General features: G+C 58.4%; 2 protein-coding genes across 4 annotated transcripts; both read left to right on the forward strand.

The window, feature by feature from the left end:
- The first annotated feature begins 229 nt into the window (after positions 1-229).
- On the forward strand, positions 230-9,486 carry RNPS1 (RNA binding protein with serine rich domain 1). Of its 3 annotated transcripts, XM_082713461.1 has the most exons (9): positions 244-342; positions 604-713; positions 3,236-3,423; positions 3,663-3,818; positions 4,626-4,817; positions 5,094-5,196; positions 5,468-5,621; positions 7,851-7,992; positions 8,628-9,486. In XM_082713461.1, exons 3-9 carry the CDS (start codon positions 3,353-3,355, stop codon positions 8,725-8,727), a joined length of 918 nt encoding a protein of 305 aa, XP_082569587.1. In that variant the 5' UTR covers positions 244-342; positions 604-713; positions 3,236-3,352; the 3' UTR covers positions 8,728-9,486. The 3 variants fall into 3 exon arrangements, with proteins under 3 accessions (XP_082569588.1, XP_082569586.1, XP_082569587.1); XM_082713460.1 differs by lacking the exon at positions 604-713 and having other exon boundaries at positions 233-342; XM_082713462.1 differs by lacking the exons at positions 604-713; positions 3,236-3,423 and having other exon boundaries at positions 230-342.
- Positions 9,487-10,544: 1,058 nt separating this feature from the next.
- On the forward strand, positions 10,545-18,490 carry ECI1 (enoyl-CoA delta isomerase 1). The gene is made up of 7 exons (XM_082713463.1): positions 10,545-10,655; positions 10,783-10,896; positions 13,472-13,599; positions 15,671-15,817; positions 16,719-16,840; positions 16,926-17,104; positions 18,225-18,490. Exons 1-7 carry the CDS (start codon positions 10,604-10,606, stop codon positions 18,389-18,391), a joined length of 909 nt encoding a protein of 302 aa, XP_082569589.1. The 5' UTR covers positions 10,545-10,603; the 3' UTR covers positions 18,392-18,490.
- Positions 18,491-18,921: the final 431 nt, after the last annotated feature.

Below are 18,921 nucleotides of genomic sequence, written 5' to 3' on the forward strand. Positions count from 1 at the left end.
TGCATTAACTCCCTCCGCGCCGGCCCGGGAGCTGTCCGCGCGGCGCGGCCCTTCGGAACGTGGCCAGCCAACCATCTGCCGGCCCCATGAAGCACGCACTCGCCCCGGATAGCCCCAGATATGTCCCCAGCGAGGGAGGTAAATGGAGAGTCCCCTACACGGCTCGCCAGAAACGGCCCTGGCCCTTTAACGCTCCTCTCGCTCACTCCCATTGGCTAGGGCGCTTTACGTCATCGCCGCGCGCCCGACAGCGGCGCCTTCCCGCTCCCGAATCCTGACGCCAGAGCGGCGCCGGCCTTAGCGGCTGAGGACAGCGGGAGGAGGTTGCGGCGGCGGGAAGATGTAAGTTGGGGGAATCCGACCCCATCCGAGCTTCGGGGGCCGCCCGCAAAGCTCGGCGGGGCGCGTGGTTGCAGCCTGCCCGCTCCTCGGCCTCTCGGTAGGCCCGGCAGCCTGGCGGCGCGGCCGCGGCTGTGAGAAGAAAGAGTGTGGGCCGGGGCGGGCGGAGTGGGAGGCGCCGAGGCCGCGGCCCGGAAGTGGTCGGGGCGGCGGCGGGCGGAAGGGCGCCTCAGACCGTCCCCCATCTGCGGCGCGCCCGGCTAGGCCCGCGGGACTCGGAGCAGCCGGGAGCGCGGCGTCCGCCTTCGGGGCTCTGCGGCCGGCGTGGAGACCCGGGCCTGCCACGGCAGGCCCGGCGCCTGGACGGGGGAGTTGTGAGTGAACGCGGACGGGGGCGGTGGGGCGGAGGTGCTTTGTGGGGTGCGGCGGAGGACCGTGCCGTGGTCCGGGTGAGCCCCGGGGACGCGGCCGTTCTCTCCGTTCGCACGGCTGGTGCGGAAAATGCGCTCGGAAGCGGGGAAGTGCTCTGCAGGGGGGACCGGAGCGCCGCCGGCTCGACATGTAACTAACTGTTCTCTCTCTCTCCGGCTTTCGGACGCGCACCTTTCCGGAGGATGGGGGCGGTGACCGAGGCCCGGTGCGGTGACCCGAGCTTGTGCGAACAGAGCGCCTCGGTCTGTGCGGTCTAGCACGCGGCCACGCCCGGCAAAGCCCGCTCGCCCTGTGCTCCTTGACGCGTAGGGTTGGCGCATCCCGGTGGTGCTCGTGGGCGTGGGGGGCCGTGGGGCGCGGGGTGGGGTCGGGGAGTGTGTCCCGCGCGTCCGTGCCGCGCACCGGGGCCCTGCGAGCCTGCCGGCCCTGGCGATGTCCATGCCCCACGCGGGTGTTGGAAGGGCCTGGTGCGGGGCGGGGGGTGAGTGTTTGCCCTGGTTGGCGGTGGACGAGATGACCTGGGGCCCATGGGTGGGCAGATATTCACCGAGCGCTAGCCGCATCCCTTAGCCTCCGTGCACACCGTGGCTACTGGGACATTCGGCATGTGCTGTGGCTCCCGCTGTTCCCGGGGACAGTGCTGCAGTGGGTGAGCACTCAGGAAGTCGTGCGGGACTTGGGACACAAGGGTTCATGTGCGGGGAAAGCCTCCAGACACGGAGAAGCCTCCCTTTTTTTTGACACAAGGCATAACCAGGTGCCGGGTTCTGTAACTGAGGACCCTGGGAGCTGCAATTGTCTCTGTAACGCTCAGGAGGAAGGGGGTTCAGAAGGGTTCTGTGACTTACCCCAGGTCACACAGCAGAGCTTCGAATCAGACAGGCAGGCAGAGTCCACGGATTCCTACCCTGAACTGTACTCCCTCGTTGTCCCAAGGCCACTGACCTTGTCCTTCCAGTGTTGCTCAGTACCTGTGGGACCTTCCTGTTTTAAGGCAGAACATTTAAACATTAAACATTCCCCCAACCCAGGGAAGAGCAGCAGAGGGGACTTTTGCTTGCTTCTGCTCTCACTATATCGCCCAGAGCTGGCCTGCCTTCTTGAGTCACCACCTTCTTCAGCATTCTGGGCACCCTTACCCCTGGAGAAACAATCCCAGGTGCTCACTTGTCTGTGTTACGTACAGGCTGTCGAGGAAAACGAGGTAGAATTGGTTGACACAGTCTCCCAGGGTCTTCGCCTGCAGCCTAGGCAAACTGTAGGAATCCACACTGGAGATGCTGACGATCAAAGACACCCCCACCCCCACCCCCCGCAGGAGACAAGGCACAGAGTGGACTAGTAGTTTGTCTTGAGTCGTATTACGGAGCACATGCCGCGGTGTGGGTTCTCCGTTAGACATTAAGGAGCTGTGTCCTTGGATTCCAGTGCCGCCTCACACACACACACATTCACACGCACACTTTATTTGGGGGTAACAGTGTAAACCTACAGAAAGGTCAAAAGAATTGCACAGTGGACCCCTGCATAACCACCCACCAAGATCCTACAAGTCACATTTGTGCCGTATTTGCTTTATCCTATACCAGACCACCCACCATTACGTTTCTGTTGCATTTTGAAGGAAACAGCAGACTGACGTATTTTTCCCATAACACTTCCATTTGCATTTCATTAGCTGAAGCTCAGCATTGGCATTGTCTGCTTCCTAACTTAACTATTTTACTGCTTTTTCAGTGTTCGTATGGGACATTTTGTCTGCTTGCATTTGGGTGTTAAATGTTTTGGTGCTGGTACCTGTCACTTTTTTTTTTTTTAAGATTTTATTTATTTGACAGAGAGAAATCACAAGTAGACGGAGAGGCAGGCAGAGAGAGAGAGGGAAGCAGGCTCCCCGCTGAGCAGAGAGCCCGATGCGGGACTCAATCCCAGGACCCTGAGATCATGACCTGAGCCGAAGGCAGCAGCCTAACCCACTGAGCCACCCAGGCGCCCCTACCTGCCACTTTTGAAATGGGTTTTGCTTCCAGTCATAGTATATCCAGTATGTCCTACAAGGAAATAGAACAAGAGATCTGACCACACCAGTAATCCTAGCAGGAGAGCCAAGCTTTTTTCTGTTCTGCATGCAAATGTGGTGTTGCAGTATTTCTAAGGGGATCATAGAGGGCTTATCAAATTAGGAGAGAAAAACAGATAGTATGCCCCCTGTAACCTAACAGCGACAGGCACCGCCACCGCTTCCTTAAGGAAAAGACAACGAGGTGAGGTGAGGGTCTACTTGCAGGGGTGGGGGGACAGTCCCCGAGGAATTGGAAGCGGTGCCTGTATGTTCCTGGCTTTGTGGACGCTCGCTGCTCCCTGTGTTCCTCGCCATCTTCTCGTGTGCTCACCTTTTGACTGCAAAGTGGATTGTTGCCTTGCCAACTCGTTCACTCTGTAAATCCTTTTATCTTGTTATTAGGCTGAACTTTGGCGTAAATTGCAATCGATTAGGGATCGTTTCTCAAACTCGAGTTAGAAGTGAGAGTTCAGATAAGTGAGGCCACCATTGCTGCTTTGAACACCTCAGAAGGGGAGAATGGATTTATCAGGAGTGAAAAAGAAGAGCTTGCTAGGAGTCAAAGAAAATAATAAAAAGTCCAGCACTAGGTAATCCTTCTGTCAGACTTTTCTAGTGCTACTTTGGGGGTGCTTGTGACTAGGGACTCTCAGAAAGGGGAATAGTGGAAATGACTTACATGTGACAGTGACGTGTCCTAAGCCACAGACCATTTTGCTCTGTGATCCTCTGGGATCTCGGTAACCCTTGGGATCCCCTCTTTTGGGTAGTGTTGTTTCCGGGTTTGGCCAGAGGGGTACACGATCTCACACTCTAACTCACCATCCAGGGCTCCTTCTCCTACCAAACGCAAAGACCGCTCTGATGAGAAGTCCAAGGATCGCGCGAAAGATAAAGGGGCCGCCAAGGAGTCCAGCGAGAAGGACCGCGGCCGGGATAAGACTCGGAAGAGGCGCAGCGCGTCCAGTGGGAGCAGCAGCACCAGGTGGGAGCAGGCAGGGCCGGGCACCCAGCGGCCCCCCTGCGGCTGCGCCCATTTCCTTGCCAAAGAGCCACGCGGGGCGCTCTGTGCCAGACCAGTTTGGGTCTGCCCCCGTTGTCTGTGGAAAGTGGTGCTAGTTAAAGAAGGGGACATTTTGGTTATTTGTTTCTCTCAAGTACTTTTTCATTCACACTCATGATTGGATTACCTTAGCCTAAAGCTTATTTTTATTTTCTTTGAAAACCAGCCCCGGGCGCCTGGGTGGCTCAGTGGGTTAAAGCCTCTGCCTTGGGCTTGGGTCATAATCTCAGGGTCCTGGGATGGAGCCCCGCATCAGGCTCTCTGCTCAGCGGGGAGCCTGCTTCCCTTCCTCCCTCTCTCTGCCTGCCTTTCTGTCTACTTGTGACCTCTGTCAAATAACTAAATAAAATGTTTTTTTAAAAAAAGAAGAAGAAAAAAAAAAGAAAAGCAGCCGGAATCCCTTGGCAGCCCTCTTCGAGGCTGGCTTGGCGCTTCCCACCTGCCAAGCTGTATCCATACTTCCCAGTAGGCACGGCTTCTGTATCGTTAGGAAGTCATTCCTTCCTTTCCTGTGTGAATGCTATGTGAATGCTGTTTCCTGTCCCCACCTAGAGTTTTGGCCGGGGTTGAGGGGGGAGATACCATCGCCTCTCCCTGAGGAGGGAGACATTGAGGCTTGAAAATAGGAGGACAGGCTCTTTTTAGAAGCCTGAGCACGTGCAGGCTCGTCCCGTGGGGAAAAGCGCTGCCGTCCCCTGTTGTCCACGACACCTGCATCTCACTCATCAGGTCCCGGTCCAGCTCTACCTCCAGCTCAGGCTCCAGCACCAGCACGGGCTCCAGTAGCGGCTCAAGCTCTTCTTCTGCGTCGAGCCGCTCGGGAAGTTCCAGCACATCCCGCAGCTCCAGCTCCAGCAGCTCCTCTGGCTCGCCGAGCCCTTCTCGGCGCAGGCACGACAACAGGAGGCGTTCCCGCTCCAAGTAAGCTCCCTGGGGAGTGCCTCGGTTTGGGGGGGATTGCTCCCAAATTTGTAATTATCTGGGAACTTACTTGAGTTTACAAACAGAGGGTTATAATGTTACAGTTGCTGTAAAAGCAGACCTCGAGAGGAGGCTTCCTGAAGCAGATGTAACTTGAATGTGCATGAACCGGTAGAGAAAGCTTCCATGTAAAAAACTCACCTTGGCAGTTAGCAGCCCCACTAACAAAAATTTTGACTTGACAAATCGTTGCTGGTATTTTGTTTTTTCAATCAGATCCAAACCACCCAAGAGAGATGAGAAGGAAAGGAAAAGGCGGAGTCCTTCCCCTAAGCCCACCAAAGTGCACATCGGAAGGCTCACCAGGAATGTGACCAAGGTGAGTGAGTGTCCTGGTTCCACCCAGCGGACAGTAGGGCATGTCTCTTCTGCAGATACGTTAAATGGAAAGCTAGAGAAGCAGGCCTCAGCCACAGGTGAACTGAGAACAGAGGCTCTCAGAGGACTGGCGGGATGTGGTGCGTAGAGCGGGGCTGTTTGGTGTGAGAGAGACCTACCCTAGGTGCCCAGGCGTAGTCGTCATATGGGGACTTCTCAGCTCCCACGAGGCAGTTGTGGGTGTGCCTCAGAGTGACCCTTCTTTCCTCTAGGACCACATCATGGAAATATTCTCCACCTATGGGAAAATTAAAATGATCGACATGCCTGTAGAAAGGATGCACCCCCACCTGTCGAAAGGCTACGCGTACGTGGAGTTCGAGAACCCCGATGAAGCCGAGAAGGCACTGAAGCACATGGACGGAGGTGGGTGACCCTGCCGGCCCCCCCGCCGGCTCCTGTCTCTGCTCCCTGTGCGGCCGCCAGGGCCCCATGCAGGGACCTTAGGGCTGCTTTGCAGCCTGGAGGCACATTGCAGTCTCCCTGGTGCTCTCTCGGGTTCCAGTTCTTAACCAGGGGGTGTGTGTTTACTGAAAACAAGTTTAATGGGACATTGTTCTTGGAAAAAGATCAGCAGATATGAATACATTAGCATTTTGAGAGTTTTCCAGTCTGTGAAAGCGTAAGGATGAAATGGGGTTTTTTGTTTTGTTTTGTTTTTAATAAAGACTGCATTATGAGTCCGTAATGAAGCATTTGGCTTTTTATACGGGAGTGTTTCCTTCCATTTTCTTGGAGAGTCGTTTTCTATTGTACCAACATTTCAGCATTTTTAGGATTACTTTGTTGGATCCACACATTTTACCCGTTTCCTTAAAGCTTGTATCTTAACTGTTGCTGACACTTGTAGCTGTTCTGTAGGGTGCAGCATGGTTGTAACCTCACCTGAGCACCGTGAGTAGTTTCGGACGGCCACTTGTTTCGTCTTCAAGTCAGTGTTTTAAGGAGCTTGGAACTTGTCTCTGCCCCAGCTTGCTGCTGTTGTAATCTGGACAACCAGGGCCAAGAGCCAGGACTGCCTGGAGCACGCTGTGGGCTGCCAGGCCACCTAGGGAGGAGGGTCTGAGCACCCCAGAACCGTGGCGGCCCCATCACACATGCAGAAGAACAAGCGCAGTGGTTTGATGGGTGGCCGCCCTCGAGCCTTGGTAGAGGTGATGTTAGGACACTTTACTTCCACTAAGCTAACTCTCTTTTCACTCGACTTAAATACACTGTCGCCCCCCAGGCTCCACACAGCAGTTCTTAACTTTGTGAATCACACCTTCGTTTTGGAGATCTTCAGTCACACATCTTTCAGAGTTGGAGCACTTGCTAAAAACCCAAGGACGCCGGCCACATCCAGGGTGTGCATGGCTGTACATATTCCACATATTTTAAGCCTCTGGTTGGCCTCAAGTATGTGTCCACAAATGTGCTGCGCACCATGAGTGGAGGCATTGGTCAGATCGGTCCTCACCGCTGGGTGGTCAGTGCCTGTGAAGTTCCTGATTTGGGCTGGCTTTGGCAGTGGACCAGGGCACAGCGCCCCCCCCCCATGGGGGGGGGTATTAGGCTGCATTTAGTTAAGTCTTTTGACTGTGTTCTGAACACGGGTTCACATGCCTAAGTTATTCCCTCGATACCTTTGCTATCTCCTTAACAGTAGGAATTGAGAAGATAAAAGAACTCTCCACCCTTTAGAGGCACACGGGCCTGTGCTCGGTGCCCTGAGCAGTCCCTGGACTGGGGTCAGCGTGCGTCCTCCCTGGGGTTCCTAGGTCTGCCCTTGTCTTTCTTCGTTCTTTCTTTTTCTGAGGCCCCAAAGATTCTCCGGCTTCCGTCCTCACTATTCTCCTTCAGTTGCATTCACACGCCTCGTTTTTTGGTCCGAGACACTTTTTCCAAACCCTTAAGACAGACTTGACAGCTGAACCCTGTTTTATTTTGTTTCCGCACCCCCAGAAGTCTTTTCTTCTTCCTGAGCTGTGGTGCATTCATAGCTCGTCCAGAAATGTGGGTGCCACTCATCCCTGCCCCCGCCTCCACCGCCAAGCTCTTGTGGTGTGGTGGCCTAGTTACGGTGCCCTCATGGGGGCCTAGCACCCTGAGGCCACCTTCTGGTCTCCTGGGAGGTACCAGGTGAGGGGGCTTTTACAGCACAAGAGAGCACCAGGCTACCTAATTGGAGGCCACCTCTTCAGGGGCACTCTTTTTTGAGTTCTTAAGCTTCACCCCCAATCTCAGTCCTGCGGAGCCCCCAGAATGTCCCCACTCCCCTTGCTGGTCCCCTTCCATTGTTCTGGAGGATTAAGTTCAGGGTCAGGGCACAGTCCTCTCCTCATTGGATGGATTCAGGTGTTCCCTTAGGTGCTGCTTCCTCTTGGAGGTGGTTGTGCATCAGGTGCCCCGGGCATCCAGGTGGAGTTCCCAGTGAGGGTCCGTGCTCCCCTGCAGACTTCCTGATGAAACCTCCAGTAGTAGTAATTGTCATATTTCTGTGATGAGTTTTGTTCCCCTGTCCTTGCTTACCACACCGGGCCTACAGCTGGCACGGGCTGGCCTAGGCTCTAGGGGCTTGTCAGATACTGTGTGACTTGATCCCTTTTTCAACAGGACAAATAGATGGCCAGGAGATCACTGCCACCGCTGTGCTGGCCCCCTGGCCTAGGCCACCCCCCCGGCGATTCAGCCCTCCTAGGAGAATGCTGCCACCACCTCCCATGTGGCGTCGGTCACCCCCGCGGATGAGAAGAAGGTGGGTCGGTTTGGAGTCCTACAGGGCATTGCTTGGGGCTGGTGTAGACTTGTACATTTTCAAACACTGTGGTGGTGAGGAAGACCTCACTCAGCCCTGCCCACCCCCATGCTCCATGCGGGGCTCATGCTGTCTGTCCGAGCAGGGCTGCTGCTGGAGGGAGGGGCAGGCCCAAGGTACAGCCATGCATGTCGCACCAGTAGTCCCTGGAGTTCCTCTTCCCCTCCCTAGCTAAGAAGATAGGAAGGGTAGGGTGCGCGGCTGGCTCAGTCAGAGAAGCGTGGGACGCTTGGTTTTGGGGTTGCGGGTTCAAGCCCCATATTTGGTATAGAAATTACTTAAATAAGCAAACATTAAAACACACACACAGGAAGGGTCAGGAGAGGGGGTTGAGTCTGCATCCTTGGCAGAGGCTAGAGGCTGGCCCTCCTCTGCTGGTGGTCATCGGGAAAGGGGTCTCCACAGCACACACCCTGTTCCTTCCGGCTCAGTATCGGTGCCATCAAGAGAGCTGTCCTGACTTTCAGAATGAAAATGTGAAACCTTACAGGATGGTTTCTTCAAGAAGCCAGCTTTGCCCCTGCTGTCCGGGACATCGGCCTCCTTGTCTCATGTGGTCTTTCCTCTTCCCACAGGTCCCGCTCCCCGAGGCGCAGGTCCCCAGTGCGCCGGCGATCTCGCTCCCCCGGCCGCCGCCGCCACAGGAGCCGCTCCAGCTCCAACTCTTCCCGATAAGCAGGGCTCCCGGAGCTCTGCGCCCTGTGACTTTGATCCCATCCACTTGTTTTGTCACTTCTCTAGCCAGAGGAGGGTTGGTAGGAAAGAAATTCCTCACTCAGGGCAGCAGCTGAGACGTCTCCTCTGACGCAGACTACCAGGGGAGTGTTGGCGGTTCGGGTCGTGCCTGTAAGAATGGCCTCCAGTTTCTGGCTAGGAAGCTCCCCCGTTTCCCGTTCCTAAGAGAGTCCCTCTGGTGGCCAAGCCAGCAGGGACAAAGCAGGGCTGCAGGTGGTAGGGTGGCTCCAGCCTGGACATGGGGCACCTCTTTCATTTCCACAAATGCCTGGAGGCTGGGCTGGGGGCCTGGTCCTGCCCTCGCGTGGTGGTCTGCAGGCTCGCTCGGGACAGGCCGCACTTGGGTGCAGCTGCTGCTCCTGCTCCCCTGTTCAGGTCCTCGTCCGACACCTAGGGTCCACCAGCCCATGTTAGTTCCCGGAGATGCTTCTGTGTCCACGTGTACTCACACGCACACCGCCACGCCCCTTCATCTCTCTCTGTCATCACAGACCCTCCCCCTGCCGCAGCTCTTAACGGTGGTCTTGCGGGTTACGTTGGCAACATGTACATTACCTTTTTTGGCTTTTATTGTACAGTCAGTACTATAAATTTGTTGTTTCGAGTTTTGTAACTTGTAGCATTTTAGGCGCTGTTGTGTTTGTACTTTGTTGTGTAGAGTGAAGGGATTGTGTTGAATAAACAGGATTAGAGTACAGAGGAGTCCTGGCTTCACCACCTCTTTCATCCATGGCTGCAGAGACAGCTTCAGCTGCGAGGCAAGTGACAACACGGGACTACGTTCTAGTTTGTTTCCAGAGTCACACCTCCAGGCTGGGCTGGCCAGCTGTGTGGGGTGCCGGGCCACTGCTGCAGGAGACACAGAGCACCAGAGTTCGTCGCCTATGTGCTCCCAGGAGCTCTGAGCCCTGCCGGAACAGACACGCAGACTGTGGTGTGCTGCCACTCAGCCACGCTTCTGTTATTTCAAGGAAAATGTGGAAACGCATCAGATGTTAAAAACTAAAGTCTCAGTCACTCTGTACACACTGTGGATGGTCGGAGCAAGGCTGTGCCCTATGAGGTAGCACACAGGCTGCCTGCTCCTCCTAGCTCATCCTGCCACCAGGCCAGGGGCCACCTGTGTTTCTTGGAACCCTGCCAGGGTCTCCTTGCAGTACGGAGCGAAGAAACACCGTGTTCCCTTTGCTTTCCTGTGGCGGAGGGGGCACTGCAGTCCTGCCAGGAGTGTGTGGGCACCTGCTGCCCAGCTGTGGAAGAGGGAGGTAGATGGGCTGCTCTTAGTCCCCCACACCTGCCTCGGCCACTAGCTTGATTACTGTGCCCCTCCCCAAGTATGTGAGGCAGCCCCTGGAAGCCCTGGGGCTTCATGCCCCGAACAGCCTCGGTGTCCTCTGGTTGCCTTTGCTGCTCAATAGCTGGGACTTTCTCAAAGTCCCTTGTCACTGCCTAAGCTCACAAACCTCTTGGGACTCCGTGGGGCCAGCTGTGGTCTCAGCAGTGCTGCCCGATGGACTTGATCTTAGCCTGGACAGCCTGGGAAGCGAGCTCACTTCCCGATGTGCCACTGAGGCGCAGCACCCGGTCCACGGCGGGTGTGGGGAGTAGCCTGGCCCACACCCGCCTCCTGACCATGGGCTCAGAGGAGCGCTGCGACCTTGAAATCCTGGGAGCCAAGTGAGGCGGTTGCGACCTTGACATCCTGCGAGCCAAGTGGGGCGGGGCTGCGGGCGCAGGGCCCCTGGGAGGGGCGGGCCGCAAGGGCGGGGCTAGGCGTGGACCCAGGCGGGCTGCGACCCCAATCTGACCGGTCAAGATGGCGCTGGCGATAGGAATGCGCGTCCTGACGCGTTCCCTGCTGCGACCCTGTGCGTGACTTAGGGGGGCGGTGGGCGGGGGAGAGGCTCGGGGACAGGGAGGAGGCCCGGGGTTTGGGGGGGCGGGGTCGCGGCCAGAGGGCGGCGAGGCTAACGGGCCTCACGCTGTCGTTCGCAGGGGTCCGGGGACCCGGGGCGACCCCGGGGCGGACGGGGCCGGTGGCCGGCGGCGGGGACTGCGTGCGGTGCTTCGGGAGCCCGCGGGTGCTGGTGGAGCCTGACCCGGCGGCAGGTAAGCGCGCCCGGGACCGCAGGTCCGGCCCAGCGCGGCGCTGCCTCCACGCGGCTTCCCGGGCTCTCGGGGGCCTCCGGACACCCACGGGCCGCGATACAGCGCAGTGCTGAGCACATTTCTTTTGCATTCGGATCTTGAGGGACCTCCGTGTAGGTGGTTTACGTGCGGCCTTCCCCCGTTTTTGTCCATTACTAGTTAGGGCGTGTGCAGGGGCGGGGGGCGCCAATCCCAAGCCGACTCCCCGCTGAGCGTGACCCCGGGACGCGTGAGCTGAGCAGAAGCTAGAGTTTTGCGCTCCCCGGAGTGAGCGCCCCGCCAAGTCACTGTGAAGTTTAAAAGGCTTGGGCTTATGAAGTTTGACGGTTGTGTCCCTTTATCTAAACTATTTAATTGGAAACTGGAGGGCGCCTGGGTGGCCCAGCCGGTTCAGCATCTGCCTTCCGCTCTGCTGGTGATCCCAGTGCCCCAGGTAAACCTCTGTGCTCCTCAGAAGCCTGCTTCTCCCTCTGCTCCTCCCCCAGCTCATGCTCCCTCTCTCTGTGTCAAATAAGATCTAAAAAAAGAAAAGAATTGAAAGTATTTTGGAATAAAATATTTTAGTGTTTCTTCCTTAACCCTCACCATGGCACAGAGCGGTTTTACTAAAGAAAGCCAGCAGCCACATTGCAGTCCCTGCTCACTCACCCCTAGCTCCCATCAGAGCAGCTCTTAAACCTGCAGCAGGGACAGAGAAGGTAGAAAAAGCACTGTTCAGAGAGAAATAGGTTTCCTTTAAGTAAGAAGGCTCCCACGCTGGGGCATGAAAAGGCCTGTCCTCGGAGATGGGCACAGTTCGGGCGCGCTGGCCTGGCTTAAGTTAAGGCCTCAGCCTTTTGACAGAGGCCTGGTGCTGGGGGCTCGGGCGGCCTCCCGTTGCAGCCTCAGCCCCCCTCCCTGCCCCGGCTCAGGGTTGGGGCTGCTTACCCTGGGACAGCCAGGTTCACCCAAAGTCCTCTTCCTTAACGCATGTTCACCTTTGGCCTGTTTACCTTTCCTCAGTGGCCTCAAATCTGCTAGAGCAGGCCCTATGAAAACCCAGTCACCCTCAGGTTGCCTCAGAGGCCCTGGTGGCTAAGCGTCCAACTCTGGATTTCAGCACCGGCCCTGATCTCTGACTCTGACTCCGCACTGGGCTCCATGCTGGGCACGGAGTCTCGACCCCAGACGCAGGAGGAAGGAGAGGGCAAAGGGACCAGACGCTCTAGTGGGGAAGGGTCTCCAGCCAAGCTCTGTCCACAGTGTTGCTGTGAGTCTTATCCACACACCTGGCAGGAGGACGTAGCTGTAACCATGGGGACAGCAGTGTGTGGGGCAGCGGGTGATGGGGGAGCCTGGGTGCCGGGCCCAGAGGTCATGAGGGCCGTGACTGCCACAGGTGTCTGCAGTTCACTCCCTGGATGGGAGCTTTGAGGCACAGTCAGAGTCTGGCCGCACTCAGCCAAGGAACTTGTTGGAAGCAGGCCCAGTGTTCCGGGCCCTCCTCCTCTGCTTTTCAGTTTGTCTTGTCCAGGGAGGCACAGAGAAGTCAGATTTGTCTTCTCCGGACGCTATGAATGCGCACACCTCCCCACCCCCTCATCTCCTCACCGCCGCCCACACTCCTGCACTCTCCAGGAAGAAAAAACCCAGTGAGCCTCAGAAACTGCTCTGAGCCCAGTTCAGAAACTTGCTTCTGGGCACGCCCATTGCTGCTTCTGTGCACACGGGTGTGCCACCAGCAGGTTAGTCAGTACCCCTCCTCATCAGAGACCTCCAGGGAGCCCATTTGCCTCCAGGACTTATTGTCAGTCTGGAGTGAACGGTGGCGTTTCTGCAGCCCTCGGGGTCTGTAGTCAGTCAGGCAGTGAGCACACGGGCCCGGCCAGCAGAGCCAGCAGCCGTTGGCGGACGAGTGAGTGCACCGGGGACAGCTCCACTGTCCATAAACAAGCATGAACGAGAGCACCCTGAGGGAGGTCCTCCTTGCACACCTGGTCTGAGCGTTTGCTCACTCACCACCCTCCTTCCAAGAAACTCCAGCCGTTTGCCCCTCCCGGGGATGGAGCACGCACCTGGGAGGAAAGGATGAGCAGAGCTTGGTGCACAAACATTCACAGCAGCGTGGTTCCCAAGAGCCAAAAGGCGGAACCCCAGCCCATGCGTGGATGCACAGCGTGGGGTCCCCACGCTGCAGCTCGGGTCAGCCTTGAGAGCGCAGTGCTCTGGGAACGCAGCCATATGGAAGAGCTCACAGATTGGACGCTTCCCTTCCTAGGAGATGGCCAGGATAGATGAGTCCGTAGGCACAGAAACCATCGGCTGCAAGGAGCCGGGGGCGGAGGGGGGGTCGGTGACCATTGATGGGCACAGTGTCCTCTCTTCTGGATAGACCCACTCTACAACTAGATGGTGGTGGTCGTGCAGCACTGCGGGTCGCTAACGACCCAAGTGGTCCACTTTTAAAGGGTGAATTTCTGTTGGGTGGATCTGGCTGTGGCCAGGCCGAGGGTGCAGGCTGAATGGGTGTGCTCTCCCCTCTTCGCGTTCACACTAGGGTTCGCTGTGATGAAGATGAGGAACCCGCCCGTGAACAGCCTCAGCCTGGAGTTCCTGACCGAGATGCTCATCAGCCTGGAGAAGCTGGAGAGCGACAAGGCCTTCCACGCCATCATCATCACGTCGGTGGGTTCTCGTTAGCTGCCCAAGTTCGGGCTCCAAGCTTGGGCGCCGGCTGCTCAGCACGTGCGTGTCCCCCAGCAGAAGGGCCTCCCTGTCACAGAGCCCCAGGAGGAGGTCTCAGCTCGGCCGTTGTGAAAGGCAGGTGGTCCCAGCTTCTGCCACCAAGGCTGGGAGCATCCTCGGGCATGCACCTGCTTCCCTTAGACCCTGGGGTTGTACCGGGTATGGCCCGGAGCGGTCACCTCGCTGAATGGGTGGGGGGCTCTTGCAGCCTGATGTGCACCACCACTGGGAGGAGCCAGGGGCCAGGGTTTGCCGAGCCTCGGCCTGCAGAGAGAGGGCTCCTCTGTGCTGGTTCACTGTGGGGGTGCCCAGGACAGCTGCGGCAGACCTGCCTGGACACGTTGCACATGCCTGGGAATGTTGTGCTCCAGATGATTTCTGGAAATATTCCACTTAGGGTGTAGTTTGAGAGCGTGCTGCTTTCTCTCTCGTGCCCTGAGGCCGAGAGTGCCGCAGAGACAGGTGTTCATCCCTTTGCTTCCCCGGCTTCGCAGTGGTGCCAAGCTAATGGGGGTGGGGAACGGCACTGGCCTGCGTCCCTTGGAGCCCACGTGCTCTGCCCGCAGATGGGTCAGTGTTGTGCTCTAGGCTGTGTGTCCTCCGAGTCCTGAGCAGGGTCCTGTCCCGTGGGCCCGCAACAGGCGGTGGCCTGCGACAGGCCTGCTGCTGCGGGGTTATGGGGACATGGAACTGCGGGCCGCAGACTTGGGTACACAGTCCCAGTGGAGCATTCTCTCCTGGGGCTCCCTCTTTGCTTCCTCCAGCTGCTGGGGGGGTCCCAGGGCTCCTGTCCTCCGGCCTCTCCTGCCATGTGTCTCTTTGTCCAAATGTCCCTCCCCTTAGAAGGACCTCTGCTCTCCTGTGATTGCCTGTTGATCACAGCGGCCAAGACCCTGTTTCCAAGGACAGTCACATTCATAGGTCCTGGGGGTAAAGGCGGGTCTGTGTCTTTTTCCAAGGCACAGTTGGGCCGACCGGAGACTGTTGGCGGAGTCTCCGAAATCTCACCGTCATGGTCATGGTGCAGAGCACGTCCCCCGCTAGGACGACGGTGCCTTGTGTCGCGGCCGCAGCGGCACTCTTCACCTTTACTTTCCCCAAGCACGAGGATGTGGGCCGGCTTCAATGGGGCTAGGCCGTGCCAGGGATGCCGGGCTACGGCAGGGACCTCGGCGGGGCAGGACCCAGCGCAGGGACGTCTGCAAGAGGCAGTCACAAGGCTGTGTGGCCTTGCCAGGCCACGGCAAAACATGGGCCGGGGACCCAAGAGGGTGGCTTCCAGGGGCGGCGCAGGGGCTGCAAGGAATCGTATCCAGTACCCTGCTCGCAGCCTGCTCCTGTCACTTGGCACGAGGATGCAGGGACGGTGCCTGTGACTCTCCCATACTCCACCTGTCCCCCGACTCTATGGAGACAGACACGTGGCTGTCGGCCTGTTCATGGAGCAGGGACAGGGCATGTCGGCCCCTAGACCCCCCAGCTCCAGCCACGGGAGCGTCTCGTTCTTGTTTGCTCAGGGACATTGTGACTGCACTTGGGGGAGCCCCACAAGTGCGCTTTTCCCGTGATGACTGCTCAGTCACCGTACTCCTCCCCCTCCCCCCTTCTGGGCCAGCAGGTCTTTGCTGCAGGGCCACCGTCCCCTATCCCAGCTACGTCTGCTGGTGTGTATTTGCTTTCCTCCCTCCCCTGGGGTCTTTGTCGCGGCCCAGTGGCAGCTGCACAGCATTTGTCTCATGTGTGACAGCCCAGGGCAGAGGTCTGGCTTCCTGGTTCATCGTCCCTTTCCTGCCTTGCTGTGTTGTCACAGCAGCCCCTCCCGGCCTGCCCTGCCATCTGTAGCTGGCTTGACCTTAGGGAGCCATCAGAACATGGGCCCCGAGGCCCCAGCTTGCCACCCCCGGGGAACACGACCTCAGCCCCACCGCCTCTGGAGCGCCTGTTGGGCCCTGGGGACCTGCTGCAGGCAGGGGATGGACTCTGACAGGGCCCCTGGCTTTTTCGCCCCCAGGACTGCCCCGGCATCTTCTCCGCCGGCCTGGACCTGACGGAGATGTGCGGGAGGGACCCCACACACTACGCCGAGTACTGGAAGGCCGTGCAGGAGCTGTGGCTACGGTTCTACCTGTCCCACCTGGTGGTGATCTCGGCTATCAACGTGAGTGTCCCCGCGCCCCAGCCACCTTGCTCACTAACCAGGGGCCAGGGGAGCCCCCCCCCCGAGGCACACAGGTCAGCATGACCAGGTGACAAGGGCAGGGGCACAAGGACGGGATCAGATTCATCTTTGGAAACACGGCTTTGACCTGGCCTGTGAAGACAGCGGCTGCTCAAGCTCAGGAAGCCGCCTGCCTGACAACGTCGGGGTCCAGTTAGGTACAAAAGGGTCTGTGCCAGCAAACAGGAAGATTGGCAAGCTGGAGACTCCACAGGGTGCAACGGACAGCAGCTTGCTGTCTCTGAGGCCGTGGGGTGCGTGAGATGAGGGTGCATGAGTCTGGGGTTCCTGGAATGTCCTGCTGTGGATGGAGATGGGTCTTATGTGGTGGGACATGTCATGGCCACTTTGGTTAAGTACTTGTCAGTGTTTTAGCATCCCGGCAAAAGCCATGAAAATAGGGCGCCTGGGTGGCTCAGTGGGTTAAGCCTCTGCCTTCAGCTTGGTCATGATCCCAGGGTCCTTGGATCAAGCCCCGCATCAGGCTCTCTGCTCAGTGGGGAGCCTGCTTCCCCCTCTCTCTCTGCCTGCCTCTCTGCTTACTTGTGATTTCTGTCAAATAGATAAATAAAATCTTAAAAAAAAAAAAAAACTGAAAATAAAGGCAGTTTGCAACCCTGATGGGAGGGTTCTGGGCAGAGTAATTCTCTGGCCCCAAGAGCCACTGGCCAAGCCCGAGGGCCCGTCGTGCCCGCCCAGCCCAGCTGTTGTGGGCATAGCACTGGGGGCTGGGGGGCTGGGGCGGGGGGTGGATCTTCCCTGGGACCTGCCTCTCTGGGATACCCCCACACCCCGCAATGGGGACAGCATGCACAGCCAGGTGGCATCTCTTCCCCCACAGGGAGTCAGCCCCGCTGGGGGCTGCCTGTTGGCCCTCTCCTCGGACTACCGGGTCCTGGCTGACAACCCCAAGTATGCCATAGGCCTGAACGAGACTCTGCTGGGCATCGTCGCCCCCTTCTGGTAAGGCTGGGGGCTGCACCCGCACTCCCCTGGCACAGGGCCAAGCTGGTCCCCCTGGGAGTCCCAGTGAGCTGATGTGTTGCAGGTTCAAAGACACGCTGGTGAACACCGTCGGGCACCGCGTCGCGGAGCGCGCCCTGCAGCTGGGCCTGCTCTTCCCACCCGCGGAGGCGCTCCGGGTGGGCATGGTGGACCAGGTTGTGCCCGAAGACCAGGTGCAGAGCGCCGCGCGGTCAGTGCTGGCCCAGTGGCTGGCCATCCCGGGTGAGGAGCTCAGGGAGGGGCCGGTTCGGGCAGGCAAGCAAAGCCAGCAGCCCCACAGCCTGGGGCTCCTGGTGAGAGCAAGGGCTTCTGCTGGAAGGGGGTCGTGTGCACATCAGATACATGCATCTGTGATGCAGACCGACTTAGTCCTGCGGCCACCGCATCCAATCAGCACACAGTGGACAACGCTGGGGAGTGGGGAGGCGCGTAGAACCCCGCGGTGCGTTCCCTCCAAGTCTGCAGGCCAGGAGTCTAAAATCCAGGTTTGGGCAGGCGGTAGGGCTAAAGGGAAGGCTCCTTCCGGCCGCATCCAGACTCTGGCGGCTCCAGACACTCCTCGGCCTGTCGCTGCGTTGCGCCAGTCGCTTTCCCTCCACGTGGCCTCCCCCGCGTGTTTGTGTCTCCAGTCTCCCCTCTTCCCTTCTCTGGTCAGGACACTTGTTGGATGTGGGGCCCACCCTGAGTCCAAGGTGATCCCACCCTGACTTCATCCACAGAAAACCCTTTTCCAAATAAGGTCCCGTGCACAGACTCTAGGCCGCTGGTTAGGTTCACCCTTCAACCTGCTGCACAGGCTGTCGGAGACGGGCCACGTGTCTGTCGGTAGGAATCGGGCTGGTTATATCCGCTCTGATGGAGACCAGGGGTGAGATGGCTGGCCCTGTGGGTCACTCGGTCACAGCCACACCATGATGCTGGAGCCCAAGGGCATGCAAAGAGTTTGTGACCCAGCAAGCGCCTCTGTTTGCAATGAAACAGGCCACTGATGCTTAAAGTGCGTATCATTTTCACGTGCCACAAAACGTCCTTTTTTCAATTCCAAAACAATGTAAAAACCATTCTTAGCTCCCTGTGGGGGGCCAGCCTCGCTGACCCAACCGTGTGGAGAATGAGTACTTAGTGATGTGGAAGGTACCCCTGTGTTACCAGGGGGTGAGCACAACGGGGTAAGCAGCGGTTTCACAGGGTCACCGCCTGTGCTTCTGACGGGGAGGTGGGGAGCGGCTGGTGCTCGCCTTGTTTCCATGTGTTAGTTGCCAGAGCCTCCGCTGGGTGCTCTGAGAAAGGGGAGTGGCGCGGCGTTGGGGGGGTCGCCTTCACACTCCGGCCCTTTTCCCAGGCCACGCCCGGCAGCTGACCAAGACCCTAATGCGCAAGCCCACAGCCGACCGCCTGCTCAAGGAGCGCGATGCGGACATCCAGAACTTCGTCCGCTTCATCTCCAGAGACGCCATCCAGAAGGCCCTGCGCGCCTACTTAGAGAAGCTCAAACAGAAGAAAAGCTAAGGGCAGGGCTGCCTCCATGGGGCTTGTGGCTGGATGCGCCCCCCCAGGGCCCTCAGATTCCGAGCAGTTTTAAACAAGCTGTTTTCCAGTGTAAACGTACTGCCGGCTTCGTTTGCTGATCATCTCAGTAGGCCCTGTTCCCTGTAGCCGGTGTCCCAAGGGTCACTGCCCCCCACAAGCACCTTTTCCACCTGGCAGGTGGGCAGGGCCTCAGTGGGAATCCTGAACCGGCAGGCCGGGCCATTCTGGACCTCAGTGACAATCACCGCTGAGTGTCCCCTTTACCAGAGCAGAAGTGGAGCGAAGTCCTTGCATGATCCCATCCCTGGCTACCCAAATGCCTGACTGCTGGGGGTGCACCCGTAGGCCGGTGACCCATAGAGGACCCCCCAGAGGAAAGCCCTTTGGCCGCCACATCTGCCCATTGAGATTGAGGGAGCACAGTGGTCCAGAGACTAGGGGGAAGGGGCGTGGTGAGGGGCGGGGGAGGCAGACCTGGGGAGTCTGTCTGCGCTGCAGGACCCGCAGTC

Source organism: Mustela nivalis (genome assembly GCF_964662115.1).
Source record: "Mustela nivalis genome assembly, chromosome: 19".
NCBI lineage: Eukaryota > Metazoa > Chordata > Mammalia > Carnivora > Mustelidae > Mustela > Mustela nivalis.